The sequence below is a fragment of the Trichechus manatus genome, unplaced genomic scaffold, assembly GCF_000243295.1.
Source record: "Trichechus manatus latirostris isolate Lorelei unplaced genomic scaffold, TriManLat1.0 scaffold00052, whole genome shotgun sequence".
NCBI lineage: Eukaryota > Metazoa > Chordata > Mammalia > Sirenia > Trichechidae > Trichechus > Trichechus manatus.
In genome coordinates, this window is record NW_004443988.1 from 16,921,260 (window position 1) to 16,944,967 (window position 23,708).

A 23,708-nucleotide genomic window follows, 5' to 3' on the forward strand; every position below is an offset into this window, starting at 1 on the left:
CCTGTTTTTGTATATGTTTTGATATTGTCTGCTGTCTTTGGGGCATTCAGTAGTTATTTTCCTCATTTATGGATTGTAGATTTGTTTGTTTTGTCCTACTTTTTTGTTTTATTTGGTTATGTCTGAACAGGCAGGATATGTGTTCTTTGTTGTTTGGTCATCTGTGGGCACGATAATTTTCACCTCCTTCTCCAATTGGCAGGGTCAGTCACTCAGGTATGGTACAGCAGGGCAGGTCCAGCTGAAGGGGAGTTGCTGGGATAAGTTGTTTGTGGCACATACTAGGGCTGACAGTGCAGTCTGGGAATCAGTGCAGGGCAGGTCTTGGTAGGCTATGCCTGTGCCGCTTGGTGTGTGATGCTTAGCACACGGTGCAGGAAGGTAGGAAGGAGGGGATAGATTGTGATTGTGTGGAGCTAAGATGGGTATGGGAAAGATGAGAGAGAAGAGAGAGGAACAGGAGGCAATAACATACACACGAACAAAAAAGCGTGCTAAGGGAGCTTTCTATTGGAGTGGAGAGATGAGAGACTGATAAATGGGGAAAAACAAAATAAAAAAAAGGGTTAAAAGAGAAAAATGAATAAATTGAGAAACTGGAATGAAGAAATACAAAAAGGGAATAAGAGAGAGAAGAAAACAAAACAAAGAAATAGAAAAAAGAAAAAAAAAAATAAAAGAAGAAACAAATGCCCCCAGTGATTTCCCTGTGCAACTGCATAGAGTAAGGGAGTAGCTTCCAAGTCATGCAGTACTGCCTGGCTAGAATGGGTTCCCAAGCCAAAAAAAGAAAAAGAAAACAGACAAACAAACAAATCAAAACAGAAGAAATCAGAGCAAATAAACAAAAAGCCCTGGGGGGTCCCACCAGGGTGGCGGTACGGTCCAGGAAGCAGTTTCACAGTCAAGTGGCATTTCACAGCCTTTCAGAAAGGAGAAAAGATGGCACACGGAGCCAGGTATTTGAGAGAAAGGAGGGGGAGGTGGTGATAGGCAAGGAAGAAAGCTATAGAAGCAGAAAAATGTAACACCAGTAGCCAACAAATGGCACTCAGGGAGCCGGCCAGTGGGTGGGTGGAATCCAAGCAACACCAGGGTGAATCCGGTGCTTCCCAGCTAAGAGACTGTGGCTGCAGGAAGCAGAGGAGGCCGAGTTGGGGTGAAGAAGGGTTGGGGGTGGGAAAGCCTATATCGCTGGTTACCAGTTGTTCTGTCTCCTGCTGGAAGTTCCATGAAGCTGCTTTCTCCTACCCCTTGTTCGCTGATCTCCGATAGGAGTCCAAGATGGCGGATCCGTGCTGCAGTAGCTGATAGGGGACCTCTGCATGTATCTCTCCTCGCTCTCTGTTCTCGGTCAGTTTCTTATTCCATTCGGTGCTTGGCTGAGTTCTTTATCTCTTCATTTGATGCTCAGGGTTTCAGGATTGATGTGTGACTCTGTTTGACTTAGTTTTTTGGATCTTTGCTGTGGAGGGATGGCATGGTGCTTCTGACTATAGCGCCATGTTGCCCAGAAGTTGCAGGGTTGTTTATATATTAACTGAGATAATATACATAAATCCATTAGTATAATTCTTAGAAGATAGTAGGCACTCAGCAATTGGAAGCTATTCATAAACCCTTACTTTAAAATATCTCAAATTTTGAACAGCCCTGTGAAGTTCTTATTTTCATAGGTTGCTGTGTATCACTGTCTAGTCATCCCATTGTATAGGCCATATATTGCACAACTTTGGGGCAACATCCACATCAAGTCTAGTATTTTCTTTCCATTTTAAAGATGTAGTAAATGGGGGATTTTAAAGGCGTAAAATCTTGCCCAGTGTTACCTAAACAGTAAGTGGCAGAGCGGGACCTTGAATCTCAGCCATCTATCTCATCTACCTCCAAGACCATTGCTCTAGTCACAGAAAGAGAGACTTAAGAAAATTCAATAAGTGCTTGTTTTGTGTTCATTTGGAATCTACAACTATATGTCAATACTATACCGGTTCACACATACCATTTAGACAACCCCACTGGATATGCAGGTATAATGGGAGGAATGATTTAAATTGCCTTTTGACCTAATTTATCTATTTATTCACTTGTTGATTAATTCAGAAAATATTTATTTAAGTTCTTCCAGGCACTGTTCTAGGAACTGGGGAAAGCAGCGGATAAAACTGTCATAAAACAAAACAAACCATTACGGAGCTTACGGTTTAGTAGCAGCAGGCAAATGACAAACGAGAAAATGATAGTATGTCAGGCAGTGATAAGGTTATGACGAATAAAAAAGCAGCAAAGGGGATAGGGAGTTCTGGAAAGCAGGGAAAGCACCTTCATTTGAACATGACATTTGAGGAAGATTTTAAGAATTAGGAAGAGGGGGCTGGGGGTAGGTTGAGCAATATGGATATCTGGGGAAACAGCATTCTAGGCAGAGGGAAGAGCAGTGCAAAGACTTTACAACCTGCCTGCCATGTTTAGGTAAGAGTGAGAAATAGGGCAGTATAGCTGGAATGAGAGAAGCAGGGGATGAGTAGGAAGCTCATGGTATGTGATGATATAGAAAGAGCAGCCAGATCATGTAGGTCTTGTGAGGATTGTGGCTTTTACTCTGAGTAAAACAAAAGTCACTGAATGTGGTTCTGACTTAGTTTTGAATAGACAGCTCTGGCTGCTTGGATGGGAATAGAGTGAAGGAGTCAAGAAAGGTGGTTAGGAGGCCATTGTAGTCATACAGGCAAGGATGGTAGCTCACACCAGGGGGATAGTCCTGTAGGTGGTAAAAATCAGTCCAATTCTGGGATATATTCTGAAGGTAGAACTAACATAATTACTAAAAGATTGGTTGTGGAGCATGAGAGAAAGAGAAAAGTAAAAAATGACACCAAAGTCCTTGGCCTGAGCAACTGGAAGATATAACTGCCAATTACCGAGACAGTGAAGACTAGGAGGAGCAGGTCTGAGGGATGGATGAGCCATTTGGCATCAAAAATAAAATCTAAACACCAAATTTTTAATCAGAAGAATTCAAGGACCACCATATAACCTGAAATAGCTCTAAAATTCTCTAATAATCAAGGTAAAAAGATCCTGATGCTCTAAACTTCCCAATAAATCACAAAGGACCTTAATTTAATATACAGATATTTCCTTTGCTGAAAAGTTTTTGACTTTGATGCATTTCAAAGCTCATTTGACCAATCCATCACATGTCTTATACATTATTTAATAAAAATATTCATAAATATCTAAATATAGGTAGAATATAAACCTGTAACTATATGAATACAGACTAAATCAAATAGTAAATAGTCATTCTAAAATGTGGAGTGAGATCCAGTTATAGAAAGACAAGTTATTTCATATTTCATATTCATATTTCTAAAAAAATATGGATGATATCTGTGCCTGTAACTTTCTTCCTTACCATTTCGTGAGTAACCAAAACTTGAAATATTTGAAATATCATTCCCAGGATTTTTCATCTTATTATGAACAGATTCCATTCTGAATGAACTGTTAAAAAAAAAAAAAGATTTAGAGGATATTGTTAAAAGAAGTGTGAAAAATACTTCAAGAAATTAAACAGAAGATCTGGGCACATGACCAACTTAACAAATTTAAGAATTAAACACATTCTTTTTAGTAATATCTTCCACATTAACGTCTTCTTTGAATCTTATTTCCTCACTTTGCTCCCACCTAAAACGTTGATCCCAATTGAACTGGGAACCTTAGTTTTCCAGAATTATTTTGTGAGATACTTGTACATAAGGGGCCTTGCTACTTTAGGTGACTTTCAGCTAATGCAATAAACTTATGAATCCTAACATGTTGACATCTGCCAGAAAATTCTCCCCAGGCACCATCAAGGCTAGTACAGTGATTCAGTTATATGAACTCACAGATACTGTGGGGGATGTTCTCATAGGCAGACAGCTCTTGCTTAAAATTCAGGTAAATCGTGCACCCAGCTGTTAAGCGCACAAGAAGTTTTCAACTTTCAAACCACAATGAAATGACCAAATTTGTTGGAAGGATTCCCACTGCCCTAGAGTCAATTCTGACTCATAGCAACCCCGCAGGGTTTCCAAGGCTGTAAATCTCTACAGAAGCAGACTGCCGCATCTTTCTCCCGCAGAGTTGCTAGTGGTTTTGAACCTCTGACCTTTCGGTTAGCAGTCAATCATGTTAACCACTGCACCACCAGGGCTTCTTTGGAAGGATTAGGCGTGACAAATTCAGTACACATTATTTTGTTTACCCAAAAAATGACATGTAAGCTCTGGCAGCAGATCAAACCTGCGGTGACGGAGTTAGAGAAGCAGTCTCTAATCCTAATACCTCTATTCTAGAATTTGTTTGTTTTAATGAGTAATTTTGTTAATATGACAGATCAGTGGAAGGAATGCTGATAAACTTTAAGCCCCTCGAATGGCACCAGGCATATTCTGGACTTTTCTGTATAAGGAACAAATTCAGCATGACAACCTCTGACAACAATAACTAAGTCCCTCATCTGCTCTGTAGGATCACGATTAGGGGAACAAATAAATATAACTTGTTAGCAGCTCAACTTTTTAAGAAGTTGAAGAAATCTTGGCAATCACCTATTCCAGCCACTTCATTTTGTAAATGCAGAAAGTAAGGTAAAAGGGGCTAATGACCAGCCCAAAGTCACACAGCAAATTAAACAATAAAACTAGGATTCAATTTCAGGTCTTCAGACTCCAGGCTGAAGTGTATTTTTTCACCATACTTTGGGTGCTCTGTAATTTCCTTAGTGAGAGAAAAGTAAAGGACTGCCTGCGGGGAGTCTATCTGAAATTGAAAAAACAAAAAAACATCCAGACATTTAAAATAAACAAAAGAAAGGAAAACAGGAGAAAATTAAGTATATAAGTCACAGAAATATACCAGTCTCTGTTTTCTCATTATAAGGGTCAATGAACAGATAATAGAAAGGCCCATAATACAGAGCAGTATTGTGGAAGGAACATGACACTGAACCCTATACAGTCCATTTGGACTTTCCACCAGACTGTAGGTTTGCTGAGGGTGGGAACTCTATCTATTATACAATGCCTGGCACAGATACTTGTTGAACTGAGCTCTTATCAAAGAAGAGAAATATCAATAGCCATCTGCCACACTGTAATGGGCAGCTCAAATAGTCTCTCTTCTGACAGTTTCATCTTACACTGATTATTCTCTTAACTCTGACCATCTACACTATTTACCTGCACTACAAATGTCTTTTGTTATTCCCTCACTTTATTTCAGTGTTTTCTACTTGTTTCATATGCACAATTCTTATCATTTGAATGAATTCCTACCCCAAATCATAAACTTGTATTTCCTCTGCAGGCTAGCACTAAAGACATAGGAGAAATTTAGTTAAGTACTTGGTGAATTGGATTCCATCCTGTAGCATTAGACTATGAAAAAGTATGTCCAATTTTAGCGATGGGAGAAGGTAAATACAATAAGAGAGAAGAGGTAAGTAACTAGTCAGGCTCTGGAATTAGTCTGCTGCTGTAGGTCAGCCTGTGAGGAGTTTAATAACCTTGGGTTTGATACTTTCCATAAGCCTCAATATATTCTTCTATACAATGAGCAAAATGATGCTGTGCATATTAAACAAATCATATACATAAAGGGTTTACAGAGAGACTAGTAGATAATAAACATGCAAAAAAAATCATAGCTATTATAATTACTAAACTGCATTATCTGTAAATGAATTACTGGATGGTCTCTTCTATTTTAGTTATTCTAAAGTACAAAATAAATGATACTATTAGAGGTCTGAATTTTTTCAAACTTTTCTTTTCCCCAAATATAAAAAATAAAAACCATCATAGGCATTTATTTAAATGTTCTGTATTACAATTTAATTCACAGGAAATACAATGGATTTCAAGGGTGTGTGTTTGTGTGTGTGTGTGTGAGTGTGTGTGTGTGTGTGTGTGTGTGGCAAGAGAGAGAGAAAAACAGAAAGACAGAGATTGATTCAGCCATTCAGCATCTAGCACTCTGACTTTCCTGGCACATATTATGAGAGCAATGGATATTTGCTGAACGAATGACTTTTAAATAATTTATTGCCCAATTATTCTCCAATTCCTAAGAATTAAAAGGAAGATTTTCTTAAATGTGTTTTGAACTATATGAGTTATTGCATATTTACTCACCATTGGAAAGAAAGAAAGAAAAGAAAGAAAGAAAAAGAAAGGAAGGAAGGAAGGAAGGAAGAAAGAAAGAAAGGCAGGCAGGCAGGCAGGCAGGCAGTTGAATATAGCAAATAATGGTACTTTTTTTAATGTTCCAAATAATAAAAGTCAAAACCTCTAGATATGTCTTACCTGTCAATTCCACAAGCCAATTCTAAAGGCACGTTAACTAGCTTATTAACTAAAAATAGTCTGTTCAATAAATAAACTATAGTGTTTGACTCTTGAAAAGAATCACGACTATTTTCTAGTCCTCTTGATATTCCAGCTTGGTTTGGAAGTGTGGCTATATATTTATTTGACAAGTCCAAAACCTTTCTGGAAAATAAATTTACTCTTGAATAGTCTTTCTTCATATCAGCATTGAATAAATCCCAACCCGGCAGCATCAATGAGAAGTGATCTTCATTTGAAGCAAATCCTAAAGAAATGGGATCCTGAAGCTTTAAAATATTGAGATGCTTAATGCAGAGATTATCTAATTCTTTATCCACTCCCCATGGCAAAAGGCAAGACAGGAGAAATTTAGCTGTGTCTATCATAAGGTTGGTATCAACTTTCCTTGATGGCTTAGGGTGCATCTTTCTGGAGCTCTTCATTTTCTTATGCCTTTTAATGCCATCATTTTCTTCTGAGAATTTGATGGTATTATCTTCTTGGACTGGGCTGTCACTAAAAGGCTTGGCTTGTGCCTCCCCTGATAGGGGACCACAAGCAGTTTTATTTCTTTTCAGCATCAATGTCTTCTTCTCAACTGTGCTCTTGGCTCTTCTCAGGTTCTCACTACCATAGAATGAATTGGAAGAGTCAACATCGCTGGTTGGCAGCAAAAGTTCAACAAGGTTTTCCAGGTCAAATAGAAGAACATGAAAGCCAGCGTTTCTCCATTTTGTCTTCACAGGTAAGACACAAAAAGGCCCTGAGAAAGACTTGGCATTAGCAACCTAAGAGAAATTAAAAAATATACATGTGTCAAAATTCTTTCTTTAAGTTATTGTCTTAGAATTTCCATAATATTAAAGTAGCATAAAAGGTAAGTATTAAGTAGCAGAAAATATAAGGCAAGTTACTTCAAATTTTTTGTCTCATCTTTAAAAACTTGCCTCTAAATTAAACATTCTACACTCTAACATTCCTTGAAAACTTTTTTCTTCCTGAAACACTTTTGTATTATTCCTCTAAAATACATGAGTTAGGCTTCTGAAGTTATGTGGCATCAGATTAACATCCTTTGACATAAACCCGCACATATTTCTATTATTAAAACTCTTAAATGGAAAAATGAAAAAGTAGGTTTGAAATTAAAGCGAATAACAGAACACCTGCAAGGACTTAGAATTTTAACAGGGATGGTCTTCCCAAATTTGTATACAGTTTTAAATAATTGGAAGTAACTTAAATGCTAATCAACATCAGATTGCTAAAAAAAAAAACAAAAGCTTATCTAGTAGACTTGGATTTGTTCTTTCTCTGCCTAAAATGACTTTGCCCTAAATATTGGCATGATGGGCTCCCACACTTCAACTATGTCCCTGCTCGTTCATTCATTAGGCCTTCTTTGGGTACCCTATCCCTTCACCTCAACCCATTACTATCTTCTTCCTTGCCATTTTTTTCTTCCTTTTATGGATACATTAAATGAAACATTTATTTGTTTACTCTATGTTTTCACCACTAGCATTCACACTCCACTTTGACAGGAGCTCTGAGTGTTTTGCACATTGCTCTATTTCCAGTGCCTAGAAAATGATGCTGCTCTACAGCATTAATGAAAACCAAACCAGGTGCCATCAAGTCGATTCTCACTCATAGCAACTCCGTATACTGCAGAATAGAACTGCACTCCTAGGGTTTTCAAGGCTATGACCTTTCGGAAGCAGATTGCAGCGCCTTTATTTTGAGGTGCCTGTGGGTTAGTAGTAGAGCTCTTAGTTGTTTGTGCCATTCAGGGATTCCAACAGCACTGTTAGGTGCTCAATAAATATTTATTGAAAGAATGATTAGTATATTTAAACAATGGAATACCATACAAATACTTAAAAATTTTTATTGGAAGGAAAAAAATGCGCTATTAAATATAAAAAATAATATTTTTGTAAAACTTTGTGTGTATGAATATATAGATACTTTTCCATACACACACACACATACATTTACATGTAAGAGGTCACAAAGGACACACACAAAAATATCGCAGTTAATTGGAAAGAGGGAATTGAAATGATCTTTATTTATATCTTGGGGATTTTTGGGAGGGGCACAGCTCTAAAATTTTTTGCAGTGATAATATATTTATTTACAATCATTAAAAAACAAAGTTTAAAAAACAAACCATTGGAATTTTGAAAAGGTAAACCACAAAATGGGGAATAAAATGTGGAAAACACACTTTTCCACCAATAAGATAGTACAAGGGTTAATGTAATTATTAAATAAACAATTTTTGCAAATCAATAATAAAAAAGTATCATTCAGATTGAAAAATGGACAAAGCATCAACAGCAATTCACAAATAATAATATTCAAATTAAAATATGAAAAATGTTTATCACCACTAGTAATCAAAATAAAATTAATATAACACTATTACATATTAATTTAGCAAAGAAAATTTTTTACATTATTTTATTATGTAATGTTTAATACATACACAATAATGTATAAACCATATATTTGGACTGTTTGGAATTATCTATGTATATGATGGAAATATGTGCACATATGCACCAAGAAACATGGAAAAAACTATATAGAAACATTATTTATAATTACTCCAAACTAGAAACAACTTAAATGTCCATGAATAATAGAATGGATAAAGAAATTGCAATATATCCATACAATAGAATAATATATAGTAGTAAAAATGAAAAACTATAGCAATATGCCACCATATGCATGAATTTAACAAACATAATGTTGATAAAAGAAGCCAAACACAAAGAAATTAATTCTGTATGATTTAATTTATGTCGATTTCAAAAACAGCAGAAAACAATAGAGATAGAGATGCATGTATAGATAATAAACTACTGTTCTTGTGTGCTGTTCAGTCAATTTTCACTCATAGCAACCCCATGAGACAGAGTAGAACTGCCCCATAGGGTTTCCTAGGCTGTAATCTTTACAGGGGCAGATCACCAGGTCTGTTCTTTCGCAGCGCAGCTGGTGGGTTTGAACCACCAACATTTCAGTTATTAGCTGAGCACTTAACCATTGTGCCACTGGAGTTCCCTAATGAAATGAAACGATAGTCATTACATTCGGAGGACAGAAAGGATGTAGTTTCTGGGATATTAGCGTACTTTATTTCTTGATCTGTGTGGTGGTTAGGCAGGTATTTGCTTTGTGACAATTCAGTGAGTTGTATGTTTTTGTTCAGTGTACTTTTCTATATTTCATAATAAATAAATTATATAAATGGAATGTATAAGAAATATTAGCAAAGTGCCCCCATCCGGGTTAAAGAGTAGAACTCACCCCGATTCCATACTCCCACTTACTGTCAGAAGTAACCAATATTCTGAATTTCATGTTTATGATTTCTTTGCTGTCATTGATGACTTAACCTTGAATACGTGTATAATTAACCTATTTAATTTTTGACCTATTTAATATTATTGTTCGTAATTTTTCTTAATTTACCTTTATTTATACTGAATATTACACATACAAGGTTCATATTGGTGAATGCTTATTACTGTACTTCTTTCATTTTCACTACTATAAAGTATTGCACTATAGGAAAACTACAGTTATTTATCCACTGCTTTTAAATGGACATTTACATTATTTTCAGGATTACTATTTCAAAAAGAAAAAAAAAAACTATAGGGAAGAACACACTCAGCATTGCTGAAGCTGAAAGAATTGAAGAAAAAAATTCAAGTGTTGATTTCCACTTTTGAAGGATTCTATGGGAAAAACATTGAATGACACAGAAAGCATCAAAAGAAGATAGAAGGAATATACAATCACTGTACCAAAAAGAATTGGTCAACGTTCAAGCATTTCAGGAGGAAGCATATGATCAAGAACTGATGGTACTGAAGGAAAAAGTCCAAGCTGCACTGAAGACACTGGCAAAAAACAAGGCTCGAGGAATTGATGGACTATCAACTAATATGTTTCAACAAACGAATGTGGCGGTGGAGGTGGCCACTCATCTATGCCAATAAATTTGGAAGACAGCTACCTGACCAACAGACTGGAAGACATCCATATTTGTGCCCATTCCAAAGAAAGGTCATCCAACAGAATGCAGAAATTATCGAACAATATCATTAATATCACACACAAGTAGAATTTTCCTGAAGATAATTCAAAAATGGTTGCAGCAGTTCATTGACAGAGAACTGCCAGGAATTCAAGCCAGATTCAGAAGAGGACAGGGAACAAGGAATATCATTGCTGATGTCAGATGGATCCTGGCTGAATGCAGAGAATAACAGAAAGATGTTTACCTGTGTTTTACTGACTATGCAAAGGCATTCAACTGTATGGACCATAACAAATTATGGATAACATTATGAAGAATGGGAATTTCAGGACACTTAATTATGCTCATGAGAAACCTGTACATAGACCAAGAGGCAGTCGTTCAAACACACAAGGGGATACTGCATGGTTTAGTCAAGAGAGGTGTGCATCAGGGTTGTGTCCTTTCACCATAATTATTCAATCTGTATGTTGAGCAAATAACACAAGAAGCTGGACTATATGAAGAAGAATGTGGCATCAGGATTGGAGGAAGACTCATCAACAGCCTGCATTATGCAGATGACACAACCTTGCTCACCGAAAGTGAAGAGGACTTGAAGGACTTACCAATGAAGATCAAAGACCACAGCCTTCATTATGGATTACACCTCACCATAAAGAAAACAAAAATCCTCACAACTGGACTACTAAGCAACATCATGATAAACGGAGAAAATATTGAAATAGTCAAAGATTTCATTTTACTTGGATCCACAATCAATGCCCATAGAAGCAGCAGTGAAGAAATCAAAGGACACTTTGCAATGGGCAAGTCTGCTACAAAACACCTCTTTAAAGTGTTCAAAAGCAAAGATGCCACTTTAAGGACTAAGATGTGCCTGACCCAAGCCATAGTGTTTTCAATTGCTTCATATGGATATGAAAGCTGGACAATGAATAAGGAACACTGAAGAAATGATGTCTTTGAATTATGGTGTTGGCAAAGAATAAATATACCATGGACTGCCAGAAGAACAATCAAGTTTGTCTTGGAAGAAGTACAGCCAGAATGCTCATTAGAAGCAAGGATGATGAGACTTCATCTCACATACTTTGGACATGTTATCAGGAGTGACCAGTCCCTGGAGAAGGATATCATGTTTGGGAAAGCGGAGGGTCATTGAAAAAGAGGAAGACACTCAACAAGATGGATTGACACAGTGGCTGCAACAATGGGCTCAAGCATAATAATAAGGATGGCGCAAGACCTGGCAGTCATGGAGTCGCTATGAGTTGGAACTGACTCAACAGTACCAAACAACAAGCCTCCCAAACCATGAGAAAATTAATTTCTATTTATTAAAGCCACCCATCTGTGGTATTTCTGTTACAGCAGCACTAGATAACTAAGATAGACAGTTTCATAATTGTTTAAAAAGATGTTTATATTATTTGCATCTATAGGTTCTTTTTCATTTCTGATATTTGCTGCCTTTTTTTTCTTGCTAGAATTTGTCAATTTTGATATTCTTTTCAAATAATCAACTTTTGACTCTGTTGATACTCTCAAAGGAGTTATGTTTTTCTTGAAAGACAGTTTTGCTGAGTCTACAATTTTAACTTGACTTACTTTCTCACAGCATTTTGGAAGATATCAGTCTACAGTTTTCTGGCTTCCTTTGATGCAGCTGAGAAGGCAGCTGGCAGTCTGCCACTCCATCTGTCTTTTCTCTGCTGCTTTTTAGATCTTTTTGTCTTTAATATCCTGCAGCTTCACTATGATTTTCCTAGGTGTTGATGTTTTTCCCCAATCCTACGATGTGTCTTAATATTTCCATCTCTCATTAATTTTGTGAGGTTCATGGCTTTATCTTTTGGAATACTGTCTCTCCTCCATTGTCTTATTTCCTTATGGAATCTGATTAGCTATTTGTCAGACTCTCAATCCCCTTCCCATCTCCTTGTGCCATATGCTGGGTAATCTCTTCAGGATTTGTCTTTTAGTTTGCCAGGTTTTTTTTTGCCTGTCTCTAATATGCAAATTAACTTACCCATTGGGTTTCTAATTTTTATTTTTGTATTTTCCATTTCTGGAAGTTCTATTTTAAAAAAAGCAAAATTATCCTTTAAAAAAAAGCAAATGCTTGTTTTCCTAGTCCTTTATCTATTTTATCATATTTTTATACCCTTTGTTTATTTGATCATATTTTTATACCCTTCTATATTTTTAACTGTATTTATTTTGAATTCTGTTATCTATAATTACAATATCTGAAATCTTTTTAGGTATGACTGCTATTTGTTGTTTTGCTGATGCTTTCTTATTTCTTTATATATTTTGTCATTGTGGGGGGGAGGGTGGTGTGTGAGTGTGGGTGTGAGTGTGGGTAAGAAACTTTGTCAGGAGAGAATTCTTTGAAGTAGGGTAGAAGATAAAGGAGCCCTGGTGGTGCAATGGTTAAGCGTTCAGCTGCTACATGAAAGGTCAGTGGTTCAAACCCACCAGGCTCTGTGGGAGAAAGATGTGGCAGTGTGCTTCTGTAAAGATTTGCAGCTTTGGAAACCCTATGAGGCAGTTCTACTCTGTCCTATAGGATCGCTATGAGTTGCAATTGACTCGAGGGCAATGGGTTCAGTTTGGTTTAGGGTAGAAGACGCATTATTCCAGAGAAGATTTTTGCTGTGGCTGCCAGATGCTGAGGGGTATGAAAGACAAAGGCCCTTTTTAACAAAAATTTCTACTTTAAAGTTTTTCCCTCCTAAATTTGGCAATAATTATGCTCAACATGATTAATGTAATTGATATCACTAAATTGTAGATGAGAAAAATGTTGAATTGACAAATATTGTGTTTGAAAAAAAGTTTTTCAGTCCTTGCAGGCAGTATGAATTCTGATCCCTAAACTGTGTGAAGTTCGGTTTCTGGCTATAAATTCTCAGGCAGAACTATTTCCCACATCCATCTTGGGCTAAGGCCAACAAAGACAAATATCTTTATTATCTCCCTTTGTACAATATATCCCTCACCTTGAATATACAGCTCCTAGGGGATAAAGGATGCATGCAGTGGTCTCTAATCCAACTTCCCATCATGCACGGGACCGGGATATTGCCTCTGATCACCTGTGCAAACCAAACCTAAAAATACTCAGAGATCATAACTCCCCCCTTTGATTATATCTATTTTGTAAATTTCTACAATAGCATATATTTATCATACTAAATGAAAGCTCTTTTAAAAAAGTAACAAGATTGCCAAAGAAAATGTCAATGATAGATATGGCTATAAAAATGTTTTTAACAAGTACCTCCAAAAAAAGCATTAATCAGATTAAACTCAAAAGTATAAGGAAAAAATCTACAAGATAAATATTTTAAATATATAAGGAACTCACAAATTACTTAGCAAAATACAAATATTTCAAAAGATAAAATGAGCAAAGGAGATTTTAAAAAATCATAAAGGGGAATAGCTTTTAAGCCATTTAAAAAAAATGATTTTGTCTCAATAAAAGGAAAGCAAGTGTAAAAATTTATATACTATACCTGGTTTTGATCACTTAAACTTGCTAAAGTTTTTGCAAAATTACAAACAAGCAAAATGTAGAGTGCTGTTGAGTGCACATTTCAACAAAGACTCTCACATGGGATTTAGACGGCCATAACCTTTTACAAATTAATTGTGACAATACGTTATCAAGAGTCTTAAAAATACTGAGTACCATCTCCTGTTAATTCAGATGCTATTTCATGTTCTTAAAGGTCACCATTCCCATTTCCACTCTTTGGGTTTATCCCTGGTCTTCATGCAGTCAGCATTCATTCAAGAGGTCCTTGCTGAGTGTCCACTAAGGGGTTGTGTGAGTAACTGGCCACACAGTAGGGAAAAGGAACCAGCACTTGGACTAATCCATCTCTCTCCCCTCCCCTCATTACTTGGCAGGGAGAGAGACAGGAGCAGGCAATAACCACACAGACTGGAAAAGGGCGATGTAGGGACAAATATAGAAAATTATGAGGATGTGAAGCAGGCACCCCACAGTCAGCCTTCAAAGGCTCAAGAAGGAGTCTAAGAAGTAAAAACAAAACTGAGATCTGCATGATTAAGGAGAAGAGCACTAAGCAATAGTGCAAGGCGGAGTATTCCAGGCTAAGGGAAGAGTATGAGAAGACCCCTGGCGTGATGGCTGGAAGAGGGATGTTGTTGTTGTTGTGTACCATCGAGTCGATTCTGACTCATAGTGACCCTATAAGACAGAGTAGAACTGCCCCATAGGGTTTCCAAGGAGCAGATGGTGGATATGAACTGCTGACCTTTTGGTTAGCAGCCGAGCTCTTAACCACTGCACCCACCAGGGCTCTGGAAGAGGGATAAGAAAGTATATAGCACAAACTGTGAAAACTGTAGTAAGACTGGAAGGTAGGGTATGGGTCTGAGAGAGATGAGCCAGACAGGAGACACAAGAGCCTGATTACATACAGCCTTGTAAATTCTGTTGAGTTTCAAATTTATTCCAAGAGCATTTATGACCCTTCAAGAGGTATTTAAGCAAAAAGACATCACCTATTCACAAACTATAACTGTGGTTTTTTCCTCTAGATGACTGATTAACCAAGGAGGCTGAAAGTATCTCCAGTTCCCCAAAGCTATAATCTTCTATTGTCACAGAGTCCAGGCCTCCCAATTAGTGGGCCAAGCAAAATCAACAATGCTTTTAGCAATATGATACATTCTCTGGTCTCCTTATTTCATGATCCATACAGCCACAATGGGCCTACTGCACTGCTGTAAACAAACAACATAGATTTCCATCCTTAATATAATCACCTTTAGCTTCAGGAGTAACTAGGTATTTTAAATCATTTTTAAATAATACATATTATTCCAAATATATTTATAATAAAGTTGGTTTCCATTTGGAAATAAGTCAATTTGATTATAAGCATAAACCATTGTTATGTTTTAATGTACTAGAATGATTAAATATTATAATTTTAGTGTGTCACTGTTTGAAATATTTTAATTCTTTAAAATATAAGGAGTGTATTTTTAAGATTGTATTACCAAAGGGCCTTGGAAACAATAATTGCCATTATTTAGGTATAAGTAACTTAGGAAAAATAACAATAAATGTCTATATAGTAATTTCTGGGGTTTTATGTGTTATAGACAGGGAGAATACGATATTAAATAATGTGACGCAAAGGCTATAGTAAATCTTAACCTTATTTATAAATTGCATTATATATAACAATAATTCTATTAAAAGTAGCACACTGTCATGGCTGAATAATGTTATGCCAAAATATAAATATTTTGAGTGATATCTGGAGTGATAAAGTATATTTAAGACATCATTATAATAAAAGTATTTTGGAAACATTCACCGATCTGGTTACAATTAAAAAAAAGCCTAGCACAAGCAAGTAAATACAAAAAGTATTTCATTCAGTCTTGTAACCGCAGAAATGTGTGGACTAAACATAAATTTTCAGTTATTAGTTCAGGTGTTGTTTATAGAATGTTGTCTGATTGCCTGACAGGGAATCTCCCCCAAAAGTGCTTTCCAGACTTTGCATACAGAGAGAAGGTGCCGGTATTTTCTCCAATTTTGCATCATTTTTATTTAGTCCTATTCCATGAAATTTCAGGCTGAGGCAAGAGAGGAAGTGTTGTTTGCTATCAGGGCTGTAATGGGGCAGTGCTAAAGGACAGTTATCCACTCCAACCCTGTACTCAGGTGGGACTGGGGAGTAACAGTACTGATATACCTGCATGTGACTGCTCTACACAGCAGGGGTGGGAGTAGGAAGAGGTAAGCAGAGATGAGCTCTTTGTCTGAAGTATATAAACTTTGGGAAAAGCTACTGAGTCAGAAACTCTGCAAGTGAAATCCCAGATGGCCAGCAGGCAAAAATTCTTCCTCTACTACTTTTGCCATTTTCCTAGAATAAATGACGAAAACAACTAGAATGAACAACATAGAATTCAAGGTCTCAACAACCTAGTGTGCATACAAAAAGAAGAAAAAAACAGACTCAAAAGTTCGGATAACAAGTAATATCTCTGAAAGTGTAAGTCTAACACCTTCATCCAAAAAAAATGGCTATTCATTTATTTTCTTTTTCCTTCATCCTACTGTGTTCAGCTTCTGTCTCTTCTGCCTGACTAGAAAGACAAAATGGTTAAACAAGACTAGTTTAACCCCTCGCCTTTGAAGGTGGAAATACACTTTCTAATAACAGGTTCTGAAGAAACTTCATTCTCAAAAAATATTGGATTCCCCACTTAGTTTGTTATAAAAGGATTTGACCCATTCAACCTACCACAACCACAAAAGACATTCGGTAAAACTGATGCTTAAAACTTTCCTTGTATAAAACAATTAAATATAAAAGCTATGATAAAATGGCAAACTTTTTGTCCTATATATTTGACCACAATAAAAACAAACAAACAAAGAATATCCTCACCTTTTTTCTTTGGTGACTTTTTGCAATAATAATACAAATATTAAAATACTAAGTGAAATTACATACAGACAATAGCTGCTAAAACATTTTAGATAATTAGTCATGTCAGAGCAAGAAGATTTTATAAATATATAATTTAACTCCTTCCCCTTAAAATTAAGGGAAAGTGAGAGCTACTGAAGTGAAGTGACTTGTTCAAAGTTGCCCAAGCCAGGGATTCCCACATCTGTGTGTGTGTGTGGTTTTTTGTTTGGTTTTGTTTTTTATTCTACAGAGGACAGCACTCACTTAAATTCTTGAAAGAATGGAATAATGTTTCTTCCTTATTATTTCTAAGATAAACAAGGGGTCCTCATTATCATAGTGTTCATTTTATGAGACACCATATTCACTGAGATGTACAGGAAGAGAAAGTCATCATTACATGACAATATTCACTGATCAATTGATCACTTCCAAACACTCTTCCAAACACTTAAAGACCCATTCCCATTCGTTAGTCAATCTCTGGCTGATTATCAGATGATGTAATTCAATTAAAAACTGGATTGCAAACATAAAGATACCAGATTTTACTAAGTCCCTGACAGTGAGATGGAAGAAATATCTGAGTCACATCCAATGCCACTGGCAAATGAGAATCTGGCAGAGTAAGACCAATTAACAACTGAAGAAGAGAAAATTAACTCAGAGGCTTCAAATGAAAAATATTTTAATATAAAATGTTTAAGAGAGACTGCCAAAAGCTTAATTATCCATCAAATACTTTTATAACTATTATTCCTTGAAACTCAAACAGGAAGTAAAAGATGACATACTGTGTATTATACAATTTAACTGGAAAAAAATACACAAAACAAAACTCCCTTGATTCATTCTTTAGTCATTTAAAGAATGAGAGTATAATTGCAACTATAACCTAAATTTGGTTAAATATTTAAAAAGCAGAATTATTTTAATAACTAATTTCTTTTCTAAGTTAAAAATAGAATTCTTTTTTACACTTCTTAACAGACCAATTCAACTAACTCAACAGATTAATTGGTACTCTCCAATCCCTCTGATCATTGGTAGACTACTTTCTATTTTCTGCACTTCTGCTCACAGCAAATGAGTCATTTGCTTTCCAATAATTTTACCTCTTTTTCTTCTAAACCTTCTTTTCCAGGTGTACTTACAATTTTAATTACATAATTTTAATAAGATATGTAAAAATTGATGAATTCTGTATTAAAAACTCAGTTCCTAAAAAAATGAAGCTTAGTGATCTATAAAGACCTCATGATGATGAATCACTATAAAAATTGCTGCCAAATTAGGGGGATGAGGCAATTGCAATGGATTGGGGGAAAAATTGTAAAAATATACAAAGATTGTATACTCTGGTTACTCTGCAAATTTCTAAATCCTTTCTTTATTTTGAATAAATGAAAACTGGAAGTCACAGATGATAGAAGTGTGGTTTATGCAAGGGGGAAAATAAGGAATTTTAAAGAATGTATCTATACTCAAGGGAAAGTATTTAAATCAAAATCTTGATAACAATAAAAGTTTTTCAAGTGAACAATGGCACTGATGATAGAATAAACATTGTAATATCCATGTATTAAACAATGTCATTGAGAAATTATTAGATGATTGACCTATACCTCAAATTTTACAGAAAAGCTAAAGTAATTTCTTGAGGTACACAACTTTCTGAGAAAAAAAAATTATAATGTCAGTGAATTTGTAATTTAATTTATAAGAAGTTATTTTCAAAATGTATGCCATCAAAAACAAAAAGAGAAAACATGAGACCCAGATTAAAAAAAAAAAAAAAATACAGTACCCGCCTATAATTTTGCAGCTAAAAGTTTCAAATAACTACTTTTGTGTTATGGCAACTTAACAAATCTTAGAGGTTTTGAAAATATAGTAGGTTGACTTCTAGTCACAATGGTAATATTTAGACATTGTAACAACTTATTTTATCCAAATGCATACCAACAACTGATGAAGTATTTTCAAAAAAGAAACTCAAAAAGGCTTGCCCAAGCTCAAAAAATAAACATCTCTGATGACCGAAATGAAACAAAAATACAAAATGCTGAGTGGGGCAGATGTCACAGGCCTCCTTAGCAGGAGGTCTATAAGGGGCAGTCGGGCTTGGGAGTTAAGCTCCTGGAGTTAATGTTAGACTTATAGGGGTAGAGGACCTAGAAAAATTCTAATGTCACTTGTAACTGAATCAAGCCACAAGCTATTCCATTCACTATACAGATATATACCCAGTGCCAGTATAATCCAGGCCTCATTCTGGAACGGGAGACTTGAAAAAGTAGATAGAGGCAACAATAAAACCAACAGAGATTAACAAACTGATCACAAAGAGAAAAGTGAAATACATGACAACCAGAAAACACATGAAAAAATGTTTTCTCTAGAAATGAACCAGTAGCAGCAATGAGGTAGAATGAGGCAGTGCTAATTGAAGCTCTGCTTCCCAGTCCTTCTACTGGTATCATGAGGTGACAGGAGAAAATGCTGAAGGTGGCAATCTTTCTGGAATAAAGCCCTCTTTATCTTCTACCATTTCCCACCCTCCATGAGCCAGAGTGAGAAACTTGGATACCGGCTAGAGTAGATCAGTTTAAGTAGGTCTCAATGAAAGAGCACTGGGTTTATCACCCTAGTACCTTAGCTGGTACGGCCAAGAGGACTAGCTCTCATGCCATTTTAACTGAAAGACAAAAATTGGGAGCTCAACAGCTTGTAAAGACTATTTTTCAACTCAGAACAACTCAGTTTACGGAGCAAACCTAGGGAGATCCCTTCACCTATGAAAATAATGATGCTTGGGGCCATTTTATGAGTCTAAATTTACAGCAACAGGTTTGGTTTTTTTTTTTTTTGGGGGGGGGGTGGTACTTTACCTAATCATCTAAAGCCCTACACCCATACAGATAGAAAGACCCTGGAACTTCCTATTATCCTTGGGTGGGAGCTTAGAATAAATCTTACAAAATCACGAAAAGGGGTGATTTTTGGTAAAGTTCAAAATGCTCCTAATAGCACATGTCATTTACATCATGAGCTAAAGGAGCTTTAGTGAGCTGGCCTAGAAACCAAGCATCCTTGATGTCATTGTTTCTTAGGGAAGACGCAATTGAAGCTGCAAGCAATTTACTGACAAACTTTGGGAATACAATTCATCTTCAGGTTGACTTGTTTGTCTTTTACTGCTTCAATGCATCCACTGATACAGTCCAGCTTTAAGTTAAACTTTACTGTTACTTATTCTGTATAAAACTTTTATTGAAGTCTCAAATATAGTGGTGAGTCATTCAATTTTTAATAAAGTGTTTTCAATAAAATTTTCACTGCCAACATTCCAGTTAAGTCTACTTTACTGTCAACAATGGAGTCCTAGATTTGAGTTAAAAATGCTTGAATAAAATGGCAGTCAACATGACCTACCACACCAAAGCACAATTAATTACAAAATAAATGTTTCATAGAAAAGGCAAAATAATCTTCTAAATTAAATATCCAAATAAATCTTTAAAATGAATATCCAAAATAACTATATTGAAACTTAAAAATATTTAAGTTAAATTCAATCTGGAGAAGCCAATACTCCCAATTAGACCTGTTACAACATTCTCTATAGCTTTTAAATCACAAACATATTACCAATAGTATTACAAATTGCATATAAATGCAATTTGAAATCAAACAATTTTAAGTCAACTGTCTAATCTTCATTAAATTACTATATTTTTAGAAGCCACCATATGAAAGTTTATTATGCTCAAAACTAAACCTAAGGTAAATTTTGTCAATAATCCTTAGAAAATTACAATGGAGTAAATATTGTTGGCTCTATTTGATAGAGGAGGAAGGATATTGAGACAGTCTTCTGTACTTATCTACAGTCACACAAGTAACAACTGGTAGAGCCAAGATTCAAATCCAAGTCATTCTAACTCAAACTCATGTTTTAACAACCCCTATCAGTTTTATTTTTTAAATGCCTTTATTGAAGTATGGAGCCCTAGTGGTGCAGTGGTTAAAGCACTCGGCTGTGTAACCAAAAGGTTGGTGGTTCAAACCCACCAGCCACTCCGTGAGAGAAAGATGTGGCAGTCTGCTTCCATAAAGATCACAGCCTTGGAAACCCTATGGGGCAGTTCTACTCTGTCTTTGAGGGTCACTATGAGTCAGAATGGACTCTAGGGCAGTGGGTTTCGGTTTTGGGCTACTGAAGCATCATTTGCATACCATAAAATTCATCCTTTGTAAGTGACAATTCAATGATTTTAAGTAAATTCACACAGTTTTACACACATCACTACAATTCATTTCAGATCATTTCCATCACTCCAAAAAGATCCTTGTGCACATTTGCTGTTACTCTTCATTTCTACTCCCAGCCCAAGGCAACCTGGACATTTGATATAAATGGAATTATATAATATGAGGACTTTGGCCTCTGGCTTGTTTCACTTAGCAAAATGTTTCTGAGCTTCACTCATGGTGTGGCATGGTGTATTAATTCTATTTTTATTTTTCATTCCCCATTAGTTTTATTCAGGGAAGATGGTCTCATACCTGAAGAGAAATAAAAATGTATTAACACAAAGATCTGAGATCTCCCTATGCAAGTGAAAACATTTCCTTTGCACAGCATTTCTTTTCACCATTTTCACCGTTTGAGTCTGGGGATCTTTATCCTTTAATGTGACTTTTCCCAGAACATCTTTACTTGTTGCTTACCACAAACCCAGTCTGCAAAGCACTGGTAATCTATGTTTTAAAAAAAGGGCTTGGAGCACATTACTTTTATATTCTCAAAAGCTCCCAAGTGCCTCTAGAATTAAGTCCGAACTCACAAATTCATTAGGTTCGTTTATCTAAATTTCTGGTCGAGTCCTTTTCTCTTTCCTCACTTCGCTACCCCTCTTTCTTTTGGTCACACTCCCCTTGTGACTGATCCCCTACATGCTTGATTCATTTCCATACCCTTTCCCTCTTCTCAGGTTATACCCAAATTCTACTTTCTATATTGCTCCAGGAAACCCTGGTGGCATAGTGATTAAGAGCTACAGCTGTTAACCAAAAGGTCAGCAGTTCAAATCCAACAGGTGCTCCTTGGAAACTCTATGGGGCAGTTATACTCTGTCCTATAGGGTCACTATGAGTTGGAATTGACTCGACAGTAACAGGTTTGCTTGGTTTTATATTGCTCCAACCTTGCCCACTTCAGCCCATATTCTCTCTCTCTTCTCTCAACTTTTAACAATTATTTTCCATGTCACACATTTACTCACAGAAATTATTTTACATGTAAAAATTTAATCTTCGCAAGGAGTAACCCACTGACATCGAGTCGATTTCGACTCATAGTGACCCCATAGGGTTTCCAAGGCTATACATTTTTACAGAAGCAGACTGCCCCATCTTTCTCCCACAGAGCCACTGCTGGTTTCAAGCCACCAACCTTCTGGTTAGCAGTCCAGTGCTTTAACCAGTGCACCACCAGGGATCCCAGGAGTGAAGTTTCTTAAATCGAGGAACTATATCTTTTGATGTGAGCTACCTGAGGGCAGGATTCATGTATTTCTTTCTTTTTTTATTTATTTTTTTATTCTTGTAGTTTAAGTGAAAGTTTACATTTCAAGTTAGACTCTCATACAAAAATTTATACATACATTGTTATGTGACCCTAACTGCTCTCCCCATACTGACAGCATACTCCTCCTTTCCACACGATTTCCCGTGTCCATTCAACCAGCTACTAATGCTCTCTGCTTATCATCTCACCTCCAGACAGAAGTTGCCCATTTAGTTTCATGTATCTACTTGAGCTGAGAAGAACACACTTCATGAGTATAATTTTATGTCCCACAGTCCAGTCTAATCTTTGTCTGAAGAGTTAGCCCCTGGAATTGTTTTAGTTCTGGGTGGACAGAGTCTGGGGGCCATGCTTTCTGGGGTTCCTCCATTCTGTCAGACAATTAAGTCTGGTCTTTTTACTACAATTTGAGTTCTGCACCCTACTCTTCACCTGCTCCATCAGGGACTCTGTATTGTGTTCCCAATCATGGCAGTCACTGGTATTTCAAGGAGCGGGATTGCTGGATCCTATGGTACTTCTATTTCTAGCTTTTTAAGGAAGCACCAAATCGATTTCCAAAGTGGCTTTACCATTTTACATTCTCACCAACAGTGTATAAGTGTTCCAGTCTCTCCACAACCTCTCCAGCATTTATTATTTTGTGTTTTTTGTATTAACGCTAGCCTTGTTGGGGTGAGATACCTCATTGCAGTTTTGATTTGCATTTCTCTAATGGCTAATGATCCTCAGCATTTCTTCATGTGTCTGTTAGCCGTCTGTATGTCTTTTTGGTGAAGTGCCTGTTCATATCCTTTGCCCACTTTTTAATTGGGTTATTTGTCTTTCTGTTGTTGAGGTAGGGCAGTGTCTTGTAGATTTTAGAGATTAGACGCTGATCAGATTTGTTGTAGCCAAAAATTTTTTCCCAGTCTTTAGGCTGTCTTTTGACTCTTTTGGTGAAGTCTTTTAATGATCATAAGTGTTTGATTTTTAGGAGCTCCCAGTTATCTAGTCTCTCTTCGGGTGCTTGTGAATTGTTACTTATGATTTGTATATCTGTTTATGCCATGTATTAGAGCTCCTAGGATTGTCCCTATTTTTTCTTCCATGATCTTTATTGTTTTCCATTTTATATTTAGGTCTTTTATCCATTTTGAGTTAGTTTTTGTGCATGGTGTGAGGTATGGGTCTTGTTTCACTTTTTTGCAGAT

The 23,708-nt window shown here is 36.3% G+C and overlaps 1 protein-coding gene across 1 annotated transcript in view; it reads right to left on the bottom strand.

The window, feature by feature from the left end:
• The window catches only part of WDR72 (WD repeat domain 72), a 355,433-nt gene that overhangs the window by 148,711 nt on the left and 183,014 nt on the right, over positions 1-23,708 (bottom strand). The window contains exons 14-15 of the mRNA XM_004377681.3: positions 6,357-7,168; positions 3,419-3,507 (exon numbers count right to left, since the gene is read on the bottom strand). Coding sequence (XP_004377738.1) covers positions 3,419-3,507; positions 6,357-7,168 — 901 coding nt within the window. The remainder of the gene's footprint in view (positions 1-3,418; positions 3,508-6,356; positions 7,169-23,708) is intronic.